The 21,275-nt window shown below is 39.4% G+C and overlaps 1 protein-coding gene across 4 annotated transcripts in view; it reads left to right on the forward strand.

Annotated features, from left to right (window-relative positions):
- Positions 1-21,275, forward strand: part of LOC146507774 (collagen alpha-1(XIV) chain-like) — a 166,872-nt gene that overhangs the window by 139,462 nt on the left and 6,135 nt on the right. For all 4 annotated transcript variants that reach the window (XM_085176444.1, XM_085176441.1, XM_085176442.1 and 1 more), the window contains exons 41-47: positions 7,415-7,468; positions 7,571-7,642; positions 10,112-10,147; positions 12,247-12,313; positions 12,681-12,872; positions 16,865-16,942; positions 18,007-18,162. In XM_085176444.1, the coding sequence (XP_085032570.1) occupies positions 7,415-7,468; positions 7,571-7,642; positions 10,112-10,147; positions 12,247-12,313; positions 12,681-12,872; positions 16,865-16,942; positions 18,007-18,162 (655 nt within the window). The remainder of the gene's footprint in view (positions 1-7,414; positions 7,469-7,570; positions 7,643-10,111; positions 10,148-12,246; positions 12,314-12,680; positions 12,873-16,864; positions 16,943-18,006; positions 18,163-21,275) is intronic.

Here is a 21,275-nt window from a genome sequence, read left to right on the forward strand (position 1 = left end):
ACCCCCTATGAGCAAGCACTTTGGCGACAGTGGGAAGGAAAAACTCCCTTTTAACAGGAAGAAACCTCCGGCAGAACCAGGCTCAGGGAGGGGCGGCCATCTGCTGCGACCGGTTGGGGTGAGAGAAGGAAGACAGGATAAAGACATGCTGTGGAAGAGAGACAGAGATTAATAACAGATACGATTCAATACAGAGAGGTCTGTTAATACATAGTGAGTGAGAAAGGTGACTGGAAAGGAAAAACTCAATGCATCATGGGAATCCCCCGGCAGCCTACATCTATTGCAGCATAACTAAGGGAGGATTCAGGGTCACCTGGTCCAGCCCTAACTATATGCTTTAGCAAAAAGGAAGGTTTTAAGCCTAATCTTAAAAGTAGAGATAGTGTCTGTCTCCTGAATCCAAACTGGAAGCTGGTTCCACAGAAGAGGGGCCTGAAAACTGAAGGCTCTCCCTCCCATTCTACTTTTAAATACTCTAGGAACAACAAGTAGGCCTGCAGAGCGAGAGCGAAGTGCTCTAATAGGGTGATATGGTACTACAAGGTCATTAAGATAAGATGGGGCCTGATTATTTAAGACCTTGTATGTGAGGAGCAGGATTTTGAATTCAATTCTGGATTTAACAGGAAGCCAATGAAGGGAAGCCAAAACAGGAGAAATATGCTCTCTCTTTCTAGTCCCTGTCAGTACTCTTGCTGCAGCATTTTGGATTAACTGAAGGCTTTTCAGTGAGTTTTTTGGACATCCTGATAATAATGAATTGCAGTAGTCTAGCCTGGAAGTAATAAATGCATGAACTAGTTTTTCAGCGTCACTCTGAGACAGGATATTTCTAATTTTAGAGATGTTGCGCAAATGGAAGAACGCAGTCTTACATATTTGTTTAATATGTGCGTTGAAGGACATATCCTGGTCAAAAATGACTCCAAGGTTCCTCACAGTGTTACTGGAGGCCAAGGTAATGCCATCCAGAGTAAGAATCTGGTTAGATACCATATTTCTAAGCTTTTCAGCGCCGAGTACAATGACCTCAGTTTTATCTGAGTTAAGAAGCAGAAAGTTAGTGGCCATCCAAGTCTTTATGTCTTTAAGACATTCCTGCAGTTTAACTAATTGCTGTGTGTTATCTGGCTTCATGGACAGATAGAGCTGGGTGTCATCTGCATAGCAGTGAAAATGTATGCTATGTCTTCTAATGATGCTGCCTAGGGGAAGCATGTATAATGTAAACAGAATTGGTCCTAGCACCGAACCCTGTGGAACTCCATAATTAACCTCAGTGTGTGAAGAGGACTCTCCATTTACATGCACAAATTGGAGTCTATTAGATAGATATGATACAAACCACTGCAGTGCAATACCTGTAATACCTACAGCATGTTCTAATCGCTCTAATAGAATATTATGGTCAACAGTATCGAATGCTGCACTAAGGTCAAGAAGGACAAGCACAGAGATGAGTCCACTGTCAGAGGCCATAAGAAGATCATTTGTAACCTTCAATAAAGCTGTTTCTGTGCTGTGATGAACTCTGAAACCTGACTGAAACTCTTCAAATAAACCATTCCTCTGCAGATGATCTGTTAGCTGTTTGACAACTACTCTTTCAAGGATTTTTGATATGAAAGGAAGGTTGGAGATTGGCCTATAATTAGCTAAGACTGCTGGGTCTAGAGATGGCTTTTTGAGTAAAGGTTTAACTGCAGCCACCTTGAAGGCCTGTGGTACATAGCCGATTATTAGAGATAGGTTGATCATATATAAGATCGAAGAGTTAATCAATGGCAGGACTTCTTTGAGCAGTTTTGTAGGAATGGGGTCTAAAAGACACGTTGATGGTTTGGAGGAAGTAATTATTGAAGTTAACTCAGAAAGATCGATTGGAAAAAAAGAGTCTAACTTAACATCAATGGAACTAAGAGTAGCTGTAGATAATATTACATCTGTGGGATGATTATTGGTAATTTTTTCTCTAATGATAAAAATTTTATTTGTGAAGAAGTTCATGAAGTCATCACTAGTTAACGTTAAAGGGATGGTTGGCTCAAAAGAGCTCTGACTTTTTGTCAGCCTGGCTACAGTGCTGAAGAGAAACCTGGGGTTGTTCTTATTTTCTTCAATCAGTTATGAGTAGTAAGCTGTTCTGGCTTTGCGGAGGGCTTTCTTATAAAGCAACAAACTATTTCTCCAGGCTAAATGATGATCCTCTAAATTTGTGACACGCCATTTCCTCTCCAGATTACGAGTCATCTGCTTTAGGGTACGTGTTTGAGAATTATACCACGGGGTCAGGTACTTCTGATTAGAGACCTTAGTTTTCACAGGAGCTACAGTATCCAGAGTCGTACGTAGTGAGGAGGTGAAATTATTAACAAGATAATCGACCTCTGTTGGGGTAGCGTTCAGATAGCTGCTCTGCTCTGTGTTGGTACAGGGCATTGACGATGATAACAGTGGCTGGATTATATTCTTAAACTTAGTTACAGCGCTTTCAGAAAGACATCTACTTTGATAAAGTCCACTCTCCACTGCTGCGTAATCAATTATTGTAAATGTAAATGTTATCAAGAAATGATCAGACAGGAGAGGGTTTTCAGGAAACACTGTTAAATGTTCAGTTTCTATGCCATATGTTAAAACAAGATCTAGAGTGTGATTAAAGTGGTGGGTGGGTTCTTTTACATTTTGAGAGAAACCAATTGAGTCTAACAACAGATTAAATGCCATGTTGAGGCTGTCATTTTTAGCATCTACATGGATGTTAAAATCACCCACAATAATTATTTTATCTGAGCTCAGAACTAAATTAGATATAAAGTCTGAGAAATCAGACAGAAACTCTGTGTAAGGCCCAGGTGGACGATAGATGATAACAAGTAAGACTGGTTTCTGAGTTTCACAGCTGGGGTGGACAATGTTAAGCATCAGGCTTTCAAATGAATTAAAAGTCTGTCTTGGTCTTTCATTAATTAATAGACTGGTGTGAAAAATTGCTGCCACACCGCCCCCTCGACCTGTGCTTCGAGATTTCTGGTAGTAGCAGTACTGGATTGTGTGAAGGCTCTTAAGCACTTAACTTGTGTGTAAGGAAGAACGTGATTTGAGAAACACAGCAAGTGTATCTGTCAGACTGTGCAGCGAATACAGTATAATGATGCGGTCATTTAGTAAAAGAGTCCAGGAAACTGTTGCATGATCAGTAGCAGCACTTCTCAGCTGTCTTAGTACATTTAAGCCAGTGAACTTAATGCTGACAGGGATTTGTTCTTTTTTTTCCTATTTCTTTTTTCTGGACTCAGTTCTTTAACACTTTTAAAATATTAATGCTCAGTTTGATACCACTTGACAGACTAATGTACATCATTTATATTAGAGTGTGCACCATATTGTAATATTTTTAAACGTTAAAGGCTCTGCAGAGCTGCTATAAATGTGGATCGAGAGTTGGCTTGTGTGTTCAAACGCTACACTACAGACTGATTCCAACAACACTCTGACTGTAATGGAAAGATTTACAATCCAAAACACTGAGTCAGAATATGCTTGGTTTTTCACAGCTGACATTTTGGCTCATAGTAAAAGAAAAAACTGAAAAATTACTATTAACATAAATCATAAGAGTAAGCAAGCGAGCAAGAGCAACGCAAAGAAAGTAACAGAAACTAAAGCAGCTGTGCTTCCAACGTATGTTTACTCAAAATGTCTTTACATCATCACCTCAACCTGCTAATTAGTAAAGTACAGTATTCAACTAATTAATGTCATAGTTGCCCTAAATTAACAGCATCATTAATTACCAGAATGTTTTTTTTCTGTTTCTGTAATGATCAATATGTGCAAGCTCTTTAATCAAAATAATAATTTTAATGCTATAATATAATTATTGTTGTCATCCATGATTTTCAAATTGACTGCTTTACAAAATGGCAGATAGATTAAATAATAAAGCACATTATTATTATTTTTATTAAGATTTCAAATGAAGATCTTTACTTGCATCTGAATATTATGCTTGATTAATTTCTGACTTCTCAGAGAACTCCAGTATGCCAGCTCAAATTTGGCTATAACAACATGAATTCAGGATCTTTTTTGTTTTAAAAGGTTTTTGACAGGTTTCTAAAATAACATAATACTGTATATAAAGTTTTCTGTAGCTTCTTAACTAAGCGTATTTGCACTTAAAAAAAATTATGAAACAGTTCAGGATTATAGCTGAAGCAATATATTGAATAATCTACAGCTTTTTTCCTCTACAACTACCTACAGATGCTAGATGTAAGTTCAAAAGGGCAGCTTTTACTTGAGGGGTTTAGTCTGCGAGCGACTGGTCCAACACAGCTAACAAAATTCAATTCAATTCAATTTTATTTATATAGCGCCAAATCACAACAAATGTCGCCTCAAGGCGCTTCATAGATACAGAGAAAATGAGAATGAGTGTCAGAAACAAGGCCAGACACACACAGGCCGCTTGACACATTGCTCTAACGCTATCTGGCAGAGGAAGATGGAAACAGCTTGAATACACTAAGGGGGGACAATTAAACACAGGTGCAGCTCATTAGGGTGGAGCGCACAATCACAAAGGTAGGAAATGCACCAGAGCAGGAGGTATCTGAAACAACAGACTCGGGGAGCTACGAAATCTAACAGGAAATTACAAATATAATCAACAGTTAAAAACATAATTTTGGAGCCCTGGTGGGACATCGCAATCACCAGCCTGCACTGTATCATACACTCAAGGAATACCGTGTTTACCAACCTAATTATTGAGTGTAATCGTGTTCAATTACTTTTCAGGAAGCAATTTTAGTTGCTCTCGATTGGAGAGGCGTCCCCTCTGCGCCACTGTGCATGACTGACCTCCCACATTAACATTTCATCAACATGCTACAGATCTGCCGTGAATTTTATGTTTTTAAAAATAACCCACGGTGCACTGGTGTGTAAACTCGCAAATTGTTAATGAGAATTCAGTTTCCGTGCAAATAGAGAAAATATCTCTAATCAGTGCTTTAATTGCTGTGGAATTAAATCCAGCAGTGCTCTCAGGCTGAATGCATCCAAAGAAGGAGGGAATAGCGATAAATATCAGTTCATCAGATGTTATCGATGCAACAGCAATTTCTGATATCAACAGTCATTTAACTGCAATGTAGAAAGGAAGCTTTTACCAATTGAGCAGTAATTAGAAAAACTTAATAGCCATTCACAATGCGTGTGGTACTTTTGGGATTAGCAATAAATGGGGATTTACACCAGCCATCAGCCTGTATCATCCAGTGGGTACAATGCAAGCTAGGGAAAGCAGATGATCCTTTCCTGATACAGTAAAACTGTATCAGTATCACTCTCCTCCTATGGGCATACACACAGTACAGAAGTCTGTAAGAGGTGTATATAAGCCAAAGATAGCCTGGCTTGGAGAAAAAACAAACACAAGTCTGCCTAAAAGTGGACTGCTGCCAGTTAGAACAGATGAAACAACAGCAACTGTCTCCGAGGTACTTTATTTGTTCGTAATATTGCAGAGAAATGGATCAAGCAAAGCTATAAATCTTTATTTTGTCAAAGTTTCCCAAGAAAACTCAGGAGAAAACTAAGTTGATCCAAGTTTTCCCCAAGATCCAGGCTCATGAAAACCTGATGAAATTCTTTTGAGGGCCATCACTTTGGCTCGCACATTTATTATTTGGGCTCTACCGGTGACTTATAAATTATCCAACACTGCACACCCGTCTGTGTCCTCGCAGGACTTTGCATAGAAAGTTTAAAATTAATACAAAGACTTTTTAATAGAGGTTACAAAAACAGAGCCTGTGCACTGTTTATGGATATTATGCTGCAGTTAGATTAGGCTCCCCACAGTTTCTCAGACTATAACCCTTAAACCTGCAGCTGCTCTAATTCTGAAATGCAACAGCAGTGATACATTTTCATGAGCCTGACCTCTGTGAGAAAAGGCCGGAGACTGAATTTCTTATAAGAAATTCAGAGACAGAAAAGGAAAAATCAGGATTGCACTATAGCTGTAACTGATGATGTTTGTGTGTACATTAGACATTATATTAGTGCTGGATGGACACATCCTTACTATACTTGCATTAATGAAACATTTTGTGTGATTAAATGGTGAGTATTTAGTGCGACTGCTGGCGGACTGCCCAGGACCTCAGCAGATTTACTTCACAAAGATTTGAATTCTTGTTGCTCCTCATTCGCTTCTGCTCAGACTGAAAGGATTTCAAAGTAAAATGTATTCGACATTTTCAGGCATGACTACTGGGAGGATCTGAGGCCCTCTCCAGAGTCCCATTAGTGGGTTGACGAGTGTTTACTGTGTGACACCAGAGTAACTCTCGCTGAAGAGTTTTCAGATGTCTCATCCCAGCTCAGCTATTTCAGAGAAACTCCGGCATATCTTGTGCAAGAAGTGCAGATTTTGTTGTGCTGTCACAAACTGCTTAGATTTATTTGAAAGGATGACAGTTTAACTTTGGTGACAGTAGGATGTAGCCCCACTGGGGAGTCTTCATTTGTGTCATACTCTCCATGTTTATGTCGCTTTGTTGTTATTAATGGATGGCTTCCCCTCACAAAGGTTAATCTGAGTCTGTTAAGACTGAAGGGGACTCAGTGTTTAACCACAAAGTACATCCAAACTGGAATGAAAGGATTAGCTTAACCTCAGGTTAAGCTGTTTTCCAGACCACTCCGATGCCGTGTTCAGTGTCCAAACTGTGTATTAATAACAGGGAATTTGTTCAATTCGAATTACAACTATATTTTGACATAAAACAAGTCCACCATCATGTCATTTAAAATCATGTTATTATATGCGGGCATTCAGAAAATTGGCCTACACAATTTCAGTGTGCTTCTGATGTAAAAACTGTGCTTTTGAAAAAGAATCACCGCATAGTACATAAATGTATCATGCATGAAGTGGTAGAGGTGCATTTAAAATCACAATAACAATCACCTAAAGGTTTATATTGTAAGGTAAAGATCCTGCAGCTATAAGCAAGCACTTGGTAACAGTGGGAAGAAAAAACTCCCTTTTCATAGGAAGAAACCACCAGCAGAACTAGGCTCAGGGAGGGGCGGGGCCATCTGTCAGGACCGGTTGGCGGTAAGGGGTGAGGATAGACAAAAGACGCAGTGTTGAAGTGAGTCAGGGATGAATAATAACTTATGATTAAATGCAGAGCAGTGTGTAAAAGTAAAAGAGAGTGAAAAATAATAAAACTGTGTTTTGTATAAAATGAAAGTAGATTTGATTTGGTGTGTGCAGTTACACCAGCAGAAGCTGCAGATGCAACAGTGTTTGGGTTCCCGGAGAAGCCCACAGGAATTAAAAGAGTGCAGCCGACTTTAATAAATGTACTGTATTTCACTCATGCAGGGTCTGCCAGGTAATACTGGACCACAGGGACAACAAGGACCCCCAGGACCAGTTGTAAGTCTGTTTTCTTATTAGTTCCACTGTGATTTTGTGTGAAAAATCCACTTGATCCCTCAGCTTTCAGCCATCTTTGTTCTCCATCTGCACCTTTCTCAGGGAGCACCAGGAGCACCAGGAGCTCCAGGACCAGGTGGGCCAAAAGGGCCACAAGGGGATCAAGGAGTTCCTGTGAGTGAAAATGTTTTTTTGTTTGTTTGTTTTTCGGTTTTGTTTTTTTGTTGTTGTTAAGATTAGTACGATACTGCATTTATCTGAGGACTTTGCAATGAAATATTATGACATGATGCGCTGTGTATGCTGAGAAAACACCTTATTGTCTGACCAGAACCATATTAACCAACCCTCACATAAACCTCCCTACACAAAGTTTAGGAAGTGTAAATACACTTTGTTTTTTCCTCATATTCAGATGTAATTAGTCCTTGAGGAAGTCTTGTTCTCTTCCACTTTATATTTCCCTTTTCCTCCTTGAGCAGTAATCAGCTAACATCACAACCTCTGCCAAGGAGGTCATGTTTTTGGTAGTGTGTGCATATGGGTCATATTAACATGTTAACAAGAATTCATCTTACATCCACCGAGGTGCTTAAGGTCAACTTAATGATTTACTGGTTGCAAATTGAGAAAAAGCCTTAAAACTTTCATTTTAGCTTTAATATCCGAAGTACAGAAAATAATTTGTGCAGGAAACTTAATTTTAGATGAGGATGCTGAGGAGATGGTGTGGGGATCCATGCTTTGTGTAATGCTAACAGGAACAGATGATACTGTGGATTCCTGTGACAGTTAATCTAGTCTTGGGTCAGCTTTGCAGGCCAGCAGCAAGTTTGGCTCAGACAGTAGGGCTATAAATCACTTCCTCTCTCCTTAACATATACCCAAAAACAGTGAGAGATCACATCTGGCGATTCTACGAGACACTGAAGAAGGGGGGGGGAGCAAACACTTTATGAATGTACAAACATGCATCTATTAAATGAATGGAAAAACATTTCCCTTCCTGGCGTTTTATTAAACTTTGAGTTTCAAACTTTATCTCAACCAGAAATTACTGATTCAGTGTCTGTTCTGCCCCCTGCAACCTTTCACCAGTGCTGCAGGAGAATATTTTTCTTCTTAAACAAGTTCTTCTGGAGGGAAATTTACCACTTTGCTTCAGAAGTGAGTCCTAGAGTACTCTACCTGTTTGTCTGAGGTAGAACCTGGTACATCTATCCCACTACTCTGACAAATTAGATAAGAGACAGTTTCTTGAGCACAGAGTGAGCATAGAGCTTAAAAATGCAGAGAAGAAGGTCATTCTGCACTTTCTACAACTTCTTGCGTCGAGCATCTAATGTGAAACCCAAACTGTTCTGTTAGGGAAGACATGGTGCATCTGGAAATGCTATGCGCCATCTGTAAATATAGGGATTTATTAAGCTTTTTAATAGAGACCCAGAATAAAACATATGCATGGAGGTCTTTGGAAGGGAGAAGACTGAGTGAGAATCTAAATATGCTTTACTTCTTGATTGACTTGCATATTTGCCAAATCTCATTCTGGTTGTTAGTAGATGTTGAAACGCGTCGTAGCTCTCGCCAACGTCCTGAGTTTGTGGGACTGAGTCCAGATACAGTTTCTGGATGTGGTTTCCACCTGAGGGGTTGACTAGCTGGCGTTTGCCAGTTATGAAAAGGAAAAAAAGGAACAAACCTAGTGGCTGTTTTATGAGTCCACATTTGAAGTCTTCGTAAGTGGACTTTCCTTCTCAGATATTTTGAGTGAAAAAACACCAACTCTGCACTTTGGAAAGACTCTTTGTATACAAGACATGACGGAAAGACACTTTTGATTGAGTCATAAAAGAAATTTGATTTATACCAGAGCTGTTCTTCTGTCTTTCTTGTGCTCTTTGGCACCTGATGAGATAGTCGACATTTATGTGCCCAGGAAGATTCAGAACCTCCAAACAGGCACGCAGCGGAGGTCCAGGAAGAGACTTTTATTGTTCAGACCTGCACTCCAATTCAGCCACTGTGTCAAATGTTGGCAAAGCCTTTTTATCATCTGTGGTATAATATGCATATAATATCCCGGGCCAGCATGCACGCATTTTCTCTATCCCTCTCAGCTCAGCCTCCCTCACACACACAAACGCAGCCTGTCAGTTGGTGGTCAAGGACACGTTTTCCCAAGATAAACAAAACTCTATTCAAAAGCTGCAGCAGCATCAAACTTATATTTATTGTATCAGCTCACGGTTCACGCGGCCAGGAAATCTTTGTCTTTTATTTGCCTCTGATATGCAAGCTTGGCAGGTATTTCAGATTATGCACGTACTGTGTTCAGATATGCATCTCTGTGCTTTACAGTGTTGACATTGGAGGAAAGCAAGCCCATCCAAGACACAGATGATGCCCTCTGTTTGTGAGCACACTAACTTTGGAGCTCATGAGTGTTATGGAAAGAAAACAAAGACTCTGGGCTCATTTTGTCATATTTTAGATGTATTTAGTTGTACTAGCTGTTATGTCAGAGATGAAAAGAGATGAAGAGATGGGGCTTGATAAGATGGGGATAGAAAAAGTGATGGCTGTGTGTGAGCATTCAGCCCTGTTGACTGTTTATTCTCCTCATGTGCTTTTATGTTCCAGGGTCCTGCTGGTACCAAAGGCGATAAAGGAGAAAGAGTAAGTCTTTCCACTGTTTTGCAGCTCTTTAGAGCAAATCCTGTTTTACTGGTTTTATTTTGCTGTGGAAATACAGTTATTTTTGCTGAAGTAAAACTTCTAACAATTACTCACTAATACCTCCCGCCCATGTTGTGGAGAAACCGCAGCGTGCCGCAGCACGCAGTTACCATTTCCTGTTCGTCTTTTTGCACAAACATTCACTCTATTCCTCTTGCTCTCCCTCAGCCTCGTTTAAGGCGCACCAAATCAAATCAGTGTTCATGGTCCAAATTTGCAGCAGTGCAGGGTCTGTATTTCTGCTGACACGGGAAAGAGGCCGTCGCCGCCGAGGGCTTGAGAGACACGCAACTTGCCAGCTTGAATCGAACCTGTAATTCCTGTTTCTGCTTCATTTTAAGCAACTGTTGGGGACATTTGTACCCTGCTGCAGTTAATTTCAGTACAACGTGACATGAAAGGCTGGGAGAAAACGTGCGAGAGGATTATTTTTCTTGGGTGAGGTGGCCCAGTTGTGATGGTAGGAAAGCTCTAGTGAATTGTGTAACTCTTAAACAATACATTTTTAATGCAATGTTATTTTTAATGTGTATTCTTGCTCTTATATAAACAAACACCTGATGCTCATAGTCAGAGAGACAGAGGTTCAGATCATCTGACATTAGGGGGCAAATTTAGTAAGCAGGACAAATTAGCAAAGATGCACTCAGTCGAGTGCAAGGTAGCCAGTCCACTTCAATAATGATCCGTATTTTATCGAAAGCAGCACACACTTCAGCAGTACAAAAACAAGCAGACCTGCTCATCGGCGGTGTATGTTTGCACAGCTGTTCTCTGGGTAAATCCGACAGCACAGGTGGAGCATCAGAATAACAGCTGACCAGCACGATATGTGAAAAAAGACAAAGAAATATCGTAGTGACAGATTTCCATCATTCGCAAGTACTGCGATTGATGCAGGTATTAATTAAAGTAATATTACATACTCTAAGATAAAGACAATCTACACATTTCAGATCTTTATGAGCCCTGTTGAATGCTGCATTTGGTACATAAAAGCTCTGATATTAGCTTAACAGTTAAAGTTACGCTCTGTGTGTGTTTGTAATGAGATTTCCCTTCCTGAGTTCTGATCTGTTTCATTAAAATACTTGTTTTTTGAGGACTAGAAATATGGGACCATGCTCATAGCCCTGAGCCATCTACCAGTGGCAATTACACATGAATCCTGCTTGTCCATATAAATGAGACATGCTTCTATTCTCTGTGAAATTTGATGACATTTGTGGTAAATTACAAGCTACAGACCTTTTAAATGTTTTCCTCTCTAAATTTTTGTTTGGCAAAACTGACACAGTGCCTCTGAAGTAACTACTTTTTAAACAAAATGACAATATGAAAAAGAATTATGACAAAGAAGACCCAAAATCTTTCTGAGCAGGTAAAGTCCCGTGTCAATCAACAATGGGACAACATTTCTCTCCCAAAAGACCAAGTTTTAAGTTCCCAGATGTTTTTAGGCTGTTGTTAAAAGAAATGGGGATGCTACACGGTGCTAAACATGCTGTTGCTGCTATCAACTTGCTAATATTTTTCATAAAATAGTGAATACTTTTTAACATTTGATATTTTTTCTATTTTTTATTGGGAATAATATATGGGTTATGAGCGCCACAAATCATATTTATGATATATTATATTATTATTATTGGCTTTGTAATTTCGTCTTTTTTGAGATGTAGTCTGGGTTGTTTTTCACACCTCCTGTGTAGTACTCCTCATGACAAGTTAACTGCTGTGGTAAAAAAAAAAAAAATAATAATAATTTTTAAAATATAAACTATAGAAGCACACTCAACAAAGTTAGCCCAAATAATTAGTGTAATTAAATCTTGATTTATATTTAATCGTCCAGTTTTCACGTACTTGCTATGGTTCTGGCTTTCTGCTTTGTGTCAGTGTGGAGTAAAGGTGGAGTACACTCATTAAACACCCATAAAAAACACCCGCCTACCACTTTATCAACGTCTGGTCTGGAAGTTTATGTCCGTGTGGTTGTATAAAGTCAGATCCTACAAGCTCTGTGTTTGTTCTTCCAGGGTGATGTGCAGTCCCAGGCGGCTGTGCGAGCTATTGCACGTCAAGTGTGTGAACAGCTCATCCAGAGTGAGTGATCTTGATTTTTTACAGATTAACACGAGCATGCTTCATTACTTCTGATTTTTTTTTTAAATTAGAAAAAATACATAAATGTCAAAACTTCCTCTCTCCTTAACATATACCCAAAAACAGTGAGAGATCACATCTGGCGATTCTACGAGACACTGAAGAAGGGGGGGGGGAGCAAACACTTTATGAATGTACAAACATGCATCTATTAAATGAATGGAAAAACATTTCCCTTCCTGGCGTTTTATTAAACTTTGAGTTTCAAACTTTATCTCAACCAGAAATTACTGATTCAGTGATTCATAAATGTCAAAAGTTAAATCTGGGTATTTTCAAATCATTCAATCTCCACCATCTATTTCAGGCCACTTGTCGCGTTACAACTCCTTCCTGAACCAGATCCCCATGCAGCCAGCGATGTCAGTCCGAACAGTGCCTGGACCACCGGGAGAGCCGGGTAGGAGAGGCCCCCCTGGTCCTCAGGGAGAGCAAGGTCCACCCGGGAGGCCAGGCTTTCCCGGTACTAACGGCCAGAACGGGCAACCAGGCGAGAGGGGTGAGACAAGCTGTGCTCATGGCTAAAATCCGAGTTTGTTGACATTAGACAACTCATGTCAATAGGCACACATCGGTCATGTTTTTTCCCTTATCACTGCTATGACTGAGGAGTCCATTGTCACTCTTTCACTAACCGTTTTGCCAACATCCCACATTTAACAGCATCAAAAAGACAGAAACTTGAGTATTTATTAGGCATGTGTTTGTGTGTAATATGTAGCAAGACATAAAGAAAAATACAGTCACAAGCCTTTGGAGTAATTTAACATCTTTAAGACAAATAATAGGAATATTAGCTGGGAGATACACATGAAATAAAAATTGCATATATGGAGTGAGAAAGTAGAGCCCCTAGTGTGAGTTTCACTCTGGGTAAAATAAGTACCAATTTTCTGACTATGAGTCATCAGATGAACCTGTCTGGTTCTGCTGTGCTCATTATTTCAGCTGTACATTGTCAGTGTCCAGACAGAAACCCGTCATCTCTGTGAATTATACATTACAAATGCTGAATTTTGAAAAGTTTCTGTAAACCCCCCAAAAGCTCCATGTCGAGTTTCCATGTCACTAATTATCAGTGAGAAAAAGGAAGGATTCGGGGAGAGGAAAAAAAGCAAGAAATGCTCAAACCCGCCTGCTTGTTTGCTGTATTTTGTGGTCTGTGTAGGTTCCAGACAAACTCACAGTCAGCATCAGCGCTCCTGTGAGGTTCAGTCCAGGCCAGAAGACAGTAACTTTAATATCCATGAGGTCATTCCCCTGCCACGAGAACTCAGAGGAGAAACAGCCTTTATGAGGCTCCACCCTCATCACGAAAACACGCAACCCACACTGAAGAACCACATGCTGAATGAGCCTGCGCACACACACACACCCCCACACACTCACCCGGAGAAGGCTTTGGAAAGCTCAGAGCACGTGAACTTGTGTCAGGAAGTGTCAAGGTTCAGGTCTTTGAGTCTCCCTAATGACATTTATGATCTGTAGCCACCGGTCCACTACAAACACACTAATTTACTGTTTTTAGACTGAACTGAAACCAGAGTAAGCATCCATTCTAAGATGTATGGCTTTCATATGAACAGATGGTGAGCGCAGGGCTACCAGAATCGGGCTCGACATTAGAATATTTTTCAGTAAAATTGACAGACAGTGAGACAATGGAGTTGCAATCATCAAGTTACAGTCATAATGAAGCCACCGTAGTAGAAAACGCATTTTTATTTGAGGTAATGTAAAATGTTTTCCAGCCTCATGGTGCTTACTTCCTTTTTATTGATGCGATTGATTAAGGCGGCCGTAAAAGCAGCCCGGCAGAAAATCTGCACATTAGTTTTATGTGGTTCTTTAATATTAGAGTGTACAAAAAATATTCCATTAGGTCATTCGAACAGCTGCGCAGTGCAGACGTTGGGTTTATCATACATTTTATTGGGCTGATCACAGAGGCATAATTCATTTAGCAAATTTTCTATGAAAATATTCATACAATACAACGTTGGAAGAGCAAGTATTGGACAATTACTCAGAAGCTTAACTACTGATAGAGACAGTAAATGTAAGACCTACTCATCCGAACAAACAAACAAAAGTAAGAGGTTGGGCCATATTATACATTGTTTGGTAATAGTGTTCAAACTTAACACTTGTGAAGGTGCAATGAGCTCATGTTACAGTCTGTAGACACCTTTAGGTTTGGGACATTTTGGAAGGACGACTACAACAAATGAATGCTTGAAACTACAGTTAGGCTAATAATTTGTTGGAGAAAGACAGCATTTTTGTATTTTTGGCTCCAACGTGGTGGATTTTAAGCCAAACAACCAAGATGGGAATTATTATTTCATGAAAAATTGAGCAGACATATATGACATTAATTCACTGTTGAATTTGTATTTGATATTGTAAGTAAGGCTCAAAGAGATAGGCCATCGTTAGACTTAAAAAACAAATGAACCTGTCAGAACTTCAATAATCTGGTTCATTTGCCAAAAGGCACGAAGACAATTAAAATGCAGATAAAGTGCATTAAAAACTCATAAAAATGTTTTTATTTGGCATTTTTAATCAGGAAAAAATAAAAATATGGATCTTAAATATAACAGACAAATAAATAATAATAATAGTAATAAATTAAATAACGTCTTTCAGATTTTCAGCTTTGATTCAGCAGGCTGAACAAAAATATTGCATAAAAATGAGATGAGCTAAATCATTTTTTAAACACAATCCCTTCGTTTCAGCGGCTCAGAAGTAATTGGACAAATTAAATAACTGTAAATAAAATGTTCGTTTCTAATACTTGGGTGAAAACCCTTTGCTGGCAATAACAGCCTGAAGTCTTGAACTCAGAGACGTCACCAGATGCCGGTTTTCCTCCTTGATGCTCTGCCAGGCCTTTACTACAGTGGCTTTCAGTTGCTGTTTGTTTGTGGGCCTTTCTGTCCGAAGTTTAGTCTTCAGCAAGTGAAATGCAAACTGAACTGGCTTAAGATCAGGTGACTGACTTGGCCATTCGAGAATATCCCACTTTAGCTTTAATAAACTCCTGCGTTGACTTGACAGTATGTTTTGGGTCGTTGTTCATCTGTATTATGAAACGCTGTCCAATCAGTTTGACTGCATTTAGCTGGATTTGAGCAGACAGTATGTATCTGAACACCTGTGACACATTATCAGTAAACACGGGCTTCCAAGTACCACTGGCAGCCGTGCACGTTCAAGCCATCACGCTGCCTCTGCCATGTTGTACAGATGATGTGGTATGCTTTGGATCATGAGCTGTTCCACACCTTCAACATACTTTTTTCTTTCCATCATTCTGTTGGAGGCTGATCTTGGTTTCATCTGTACAAGAATGTTTTTCCACAACTCTGCCAGCTTTTTAAGTCCAATCTACCCTTTTTTTATTTTGCTGAGATTTATGAGTGACTTGCACCTTGCAGTGAACCCTCTGTATTTACTTTCATGCAGTCTTCTCTTTATGGTAGACTTGGATATCGATACTCCTACCTCCTGTAGAGTGTTGTTCACTTGGTTGGCTGTTGTGAAGGGGTTTCTCTTAAACATGAAAAAGATTCTGCGAACATCCACCATTGTTGTCTTCCATGGACGTCTAGGTCTCTTTGTTTGCTCAGTTCACCAGAACTTTCTTTCCTTCTCAGGATATACCAAACTGTAAATTTTGCATTGTGGCAATTTCTCAGATGTTTTTTTTTCTATTTTCGCAGCTCATTTTTTAGCTGCATGGAGAGCTCCTTTGACTACATGTTGTCTGTTCACAGCTAAATCTTCCAAATGCAAGCACCACACCTCCAATCAACTCCAGGCCTTTCATCTGCTTAATTGATGACATAACAAAGGAATTGCCCACACCTGCCCATGAAAGAGACTTTGAGTCAATTACTTTTAGTCCCTTTACAAAGAGGTTGGAACTTGTTAAGGAGCTGAAATTCCTAAACCCTTAATCCAATTTGAACGTGGATACCCTCAAATAAAAGCTGAGAGTCCAAACATTCCCATATGGAAAAGATATATATAAATCTTATAAAGTTGTTATCTGTCTTGTATGAAACTTGTATGAAAAGCATACAAGAGTGAAAACAAATATAAGATCCCTTGAAAAATTATATAATGAAACTTGTATGTTTTGTATACTTACTAAAAAAATATATGAAAGTAATGAGAAAGTGGCCACTTTCATGAGTAAATCATATATGTTTTTACTATTTCTTTTCCATATGGGTTATGTCCCCGTCCATTATATAATTGTAATTGTAATATGTTACAGCAAACCGGTAAAAAGGTATTAGGATGTTTCCCTGCCCTTTGAGAAACATGTTGGTTCACCATCAGGTTCACCATTTACTCCACCTGTGCCTTCCCTACTGCATATAAAGCTTATAAACCCTTAATCTGTGCAGGCACCCAAGAGGACAGATGTAAGATGTGAATTTATGTTTAAATGTGCATCTCTTTGTTGGTTTTCAGGTCTGCCAGGAGAGAAGGGAGAAAGGGGGACTCCAGGGGTTGGGACTCAGGGGCCTCGAGGACCACCCGGACCTCTTGGTAAGAGACGAGCCCGGGAATACTCAACACTCTCTCTCCAGTGTTCTCCAAGCTACACATCAAGGCGCTGTAGCTGCTTCTAAATCTGATTATTTGGCATCTTTCTGCTCCTGAACATTTCTTATTGGTGTTTTCAGCTGGAGCTACCGTATGGGAGATATTCATTGTGTTTCCACTGAATAAACCACAGCGGCTTCACATATTGAAACAATGGAATTAAATGGCACAGAGACTTAATCTGCTTTGGATTTACTTTACTCTCTGTTGAATTGCTGTCTGAGGAAAGCAAGCAGGCATTTTGGACCATGAATATAATTCTCAGTATTGATTTCCCGGTACGCTTTGTGGAATTTGAGGCTCGTGTTATGAAAATATGTCAGTGCTGGGATTTTCTGTTTACTGCGATCAATACTTCTAGAACAAGCTGACAAAACTTTGCTGTGATCAGATAACTTAAAAAAAAAAGGAAGCCCAAACTTCAGATTTTGAAAAAGGAAGTCTCTTCTATGATGAGGCTGCCGAGGGGAGGTGTTGGGATGGGGGGGGGGGGGGGGGGGGGGGATCTGTCCTCATCCATTGTACTTTTCTGAAATGTTTGTGGGGTGATAATTTTAGCCCCTGGCAAAAGAATCCATCCAAATATTGATTTCATATTTCTGTGACTGCTGAAGTGAGTCCTGGTGGGGCAGTTTCTCCTGTGAAAACAGAAAACAGATGCCTCTGGCTCAGCGTGAGCGACGAACTGTGTTATTCCTGCTCCTGCCCTTGTGACATTCACCATCACCTTTCTTATCCACAAGTGACAAACAAATACTTGCTGCCCTCAGATCATGTTTTTCCAGCTAATAGAGGATTTAAAACAGGATTTAAAAGCCATTGAAGAGGCGATGGTACAGTGACAGGTTGTACAAAGGCTGCCATTGTTAATTGTGTGGTTTTCCCGTTATTCCTTCACACCCAGCATCACCTGCTGAGAATCGTTTTACTAAATGTCAAACAAATACACTTGGATTTTGGGAGTTTTTGTTTGTTTTTTTAACCAGAAAACTTTCCTTAATCTTAAGGTTTGCCAGGTGAAGGACGGACAGGTAGCCAGGGCCCACCTGGTCGACCTGGTAACCCAGGGACACCGGGGAGGCCCGGGAATCCAGGTACCACAGGACCAGCTGGCCAGCCTGGATACTGTGATGCAAACTCCTGTTTGGGATACAACGTGGGAGGTAAATATCATTCACCTTCATGCATTGGTACCATTTTAAATAAAGGGTGTAGGATTTGGCAGAGGTACATAAAACCTGACCGATATTGGATTTTTAGGACTGATACCAATATTTGTCAATTTAAAAAGCCAATATATCGGCCAAATGTTTTGGTTTTTTCAGACACACAAAACATAAGTAGTTGAGTTCTTACTAAGGTAACATGAGATTGCAGTTGTATCACAGTTATAAACAGAATGAAAGATGCATGTTGCTACCGTGATGTCACACATTTATTTCATAGTTACAAAAAAGCAGACGTGATGAGGAGGGATGGATCTGACTGCACACTCACTGGCTACTGACTTGTGATTGACAGATAATCCTCAATATTGAATCATAGTATTACCAAGATTTACAACATCAGCAAAGATGATTGACTGAACCTATAAAATCATCAGGAAAGTGTTTACAGAAGTCATGTCAGAAAGATGTTTTTCTGCAGACTTCAAAAGGAGCGGAAGTAATCCCAATATCCAACATCTTGTTACTCGTGATTTGTTTTTCAGCTAAATTCTGGTGAAAATCGTAAATACAAAAATGCTTAACTGATATATTTATTAATTATCAGTTAGACTGATTTTCTTTGAAAATATGATGAATGCAATTAACTAAGTATAACTTAAAATTATGACTCACGATCGCAGTTACATTGGCAATACTGGTTCCCACATGGAAGTAGTAGTACTTACAGGTTTCTACAGGGAGTGTTACTATGCTGTACTTGTTTTTAATGCTAATTTAAAGAGGTGTAAAAAAGTAATTCATAATTCCCAAAATAATTGTTATTGCACAAATGAAAAATGTCACTTTGATGAACCTCAATTTACATTCAGTATTCCTGTTTTCAGTGCAATCATTAGCTGTCGTAACCTGTCAGCTGCTTTAAAGCAGCAAATTCAATCCCCATCATTGAGATGGCACTCTCAGATATTTAATGACTGGTTGGAACAAAGCTGCATTGCAAAAACAGAGAACGAGGTGATCCACATATTTGTGCGTGCTTTGCTTTTCTGTAATAACTCTTTATCAAATCAAGGCAATGAAAAAGAAAGAGAGGTGCCTGGAAACAAAAGCATCGGTGCAGTTGCCCTAATTTTCCTCCAGTATGGAAAAGCTAATATTCCACATTAGATTTTAGGTTCAAATTATCAGCAAGAATCCAACTACAATGTTGTCTTATCCACACAAAAGGATCAACTGATTTCTCTTTAGGTTTAGTTATGTGTTTTTAATAGCTTCATATGGGGGGCATAACCAAGCAGAACGTGTGCTGCAGACAAATGAATACAAAAGCACATTCATAAAAAGTGTGCACAGTAGGTGAGGAGCTGCCACCAGGAATCGAAATAACATCTCGACTGGAATATTTTTGTGACCAGAGTCAAAACATGAAATATCCAGACCTTACCAAAACATTCTTCACTGCTGTTTATTCAGACTTGCCCTGATTTGTCCTTCTGTATTCGACCAATATTACTTTTATTCTGAGCAATTTGGTTTATTTTTATGTTTTCTAACTTGCTGCTCGAAGCAGCTTAAACAAAGCCAGGCCTGTTTGGTCTTTATACGCCCTTATAAAGCATCTTTTATATGTGTAAAACACTCAAATATTGTTTTCACAGTGACAGCTGTTTCTGGCACAGTGATTGTTCTTGTAAAAGTGTTCGGAGAATTTGAGAGCTACCCGACTTTTATGGCTGTTCCACTGTGAAGTTTATACATTCATGTCCACACCGATGGATTAAGACATTAGAAGGCCAAAGCTATTCATCTGTATTTAGATCTAATAAAATATGCAGTTGCACACACGTCTTTGAATATTCATACCGATGAGGCCATTGCAGGGCTTTACATGGTCTTGGGCCATCTGAGCTTGGACGTTACACGTCTAACAGACTCTGACAAGTTGCCCTGATGATGTATCATCGTCTAAAAGTAGCTGATAGATGAGACATTACTTCATCCATCAAACCAGATTTATTATATAGTGATGGATTCCAGTCTGAATGGTGTCTTTTTGTACTTTATGACTTTATGAATCCTCAGTGCTAGTCCCAAATGTGCACAGATTAAACACAGCTTCCCTGACCACTTAAAAAAAGTTTTTTTTAATTTTAAAGCAAATAAAATGCGGCCTCAAACTATGTCTTTGTGACAAGTAGAATTTATTCCTACATTTGTATTTGTCAACCTGAATAGTGTAGTTAACATATCATGGCTCAGTTACTGCATTACACAAGGATCAGTGTCACGGCTTCAAGATGATATATGAGGTTTTTAACCATCAAATGTCAGCCATTACCAATCTAAATATATGGAAAAAGTATAAAATATTACATCAAAGGATATATGTAAATTATTAACTTTAGTTTGGCCTAATTGATCTTATCCCAAACAAGGATGATTAAAGTCCTTTTCCCACATTCCTAAGTTGTTAAAATCTTGTAAAATACACTATATGGATAAATGTACCGGGCCACCTTCACGTTACGCCTACAGGAGCTGCACGGCCATGTAAACTCACAGTGCACACTTTCTGTGCTGATGTTAATTCAAAGGGAGGTTTTTCAAAGTTATTGAGTCAGCAGAGCGTCTGAGACTTTTACACACTGGCATTTGATGACCTCACTGTGTGAGCTGTGTGGCTGAGTTGCTATGATTGATAAACCCTTGCAATTTGCAATAATCGCACTTAAAGCTGATGGGAAGAAACTTACTGCAGCACAGTTCCACGCTCAAATCCAGTGAGCTCTTCAGAATGACCCATGCTTTCACAAATGTTTGTAAAGGAAGATTGCATGGTTAGGTGCTTGATTTCCTACACCCTTGGCAAGTCATTAAGAGGTGTGGCCCAATACTCTTTTGCCTACAACTAAACCAAAAGCTGCTTAGCTAAACATTTAGATGGTATAAAAGGCAGTCCAGCTGTCTTCAAACATACACACTTCACTGAGCTGCTGTTTGCCAAAATAATCTGGCCTTTAGAAAATACACATTGGTTTATGGGCCCTGTGAGATGGTGAAAGACAGGATGTTGTTACTTTTAGACAGAGCAGTGTTAAGTGTTTCAC

Source organism: Neolamprologus multifasciatus, chromosome 11 (genome assembly GCF_963576455.1).
Source record: "Neolamprologus multifasciatus chromosome 11, fNeoMul1.2, whole genome shotgun sequence".
In the NCBI taxonomy this organism is placed as follows: domain Eukaryota; kingdom Metazoa; phylum Chordata; class Actinopteri; order Cichliformes; family Cichlidae; genus Neolamprologus; species Neolamprologus multifasciatus.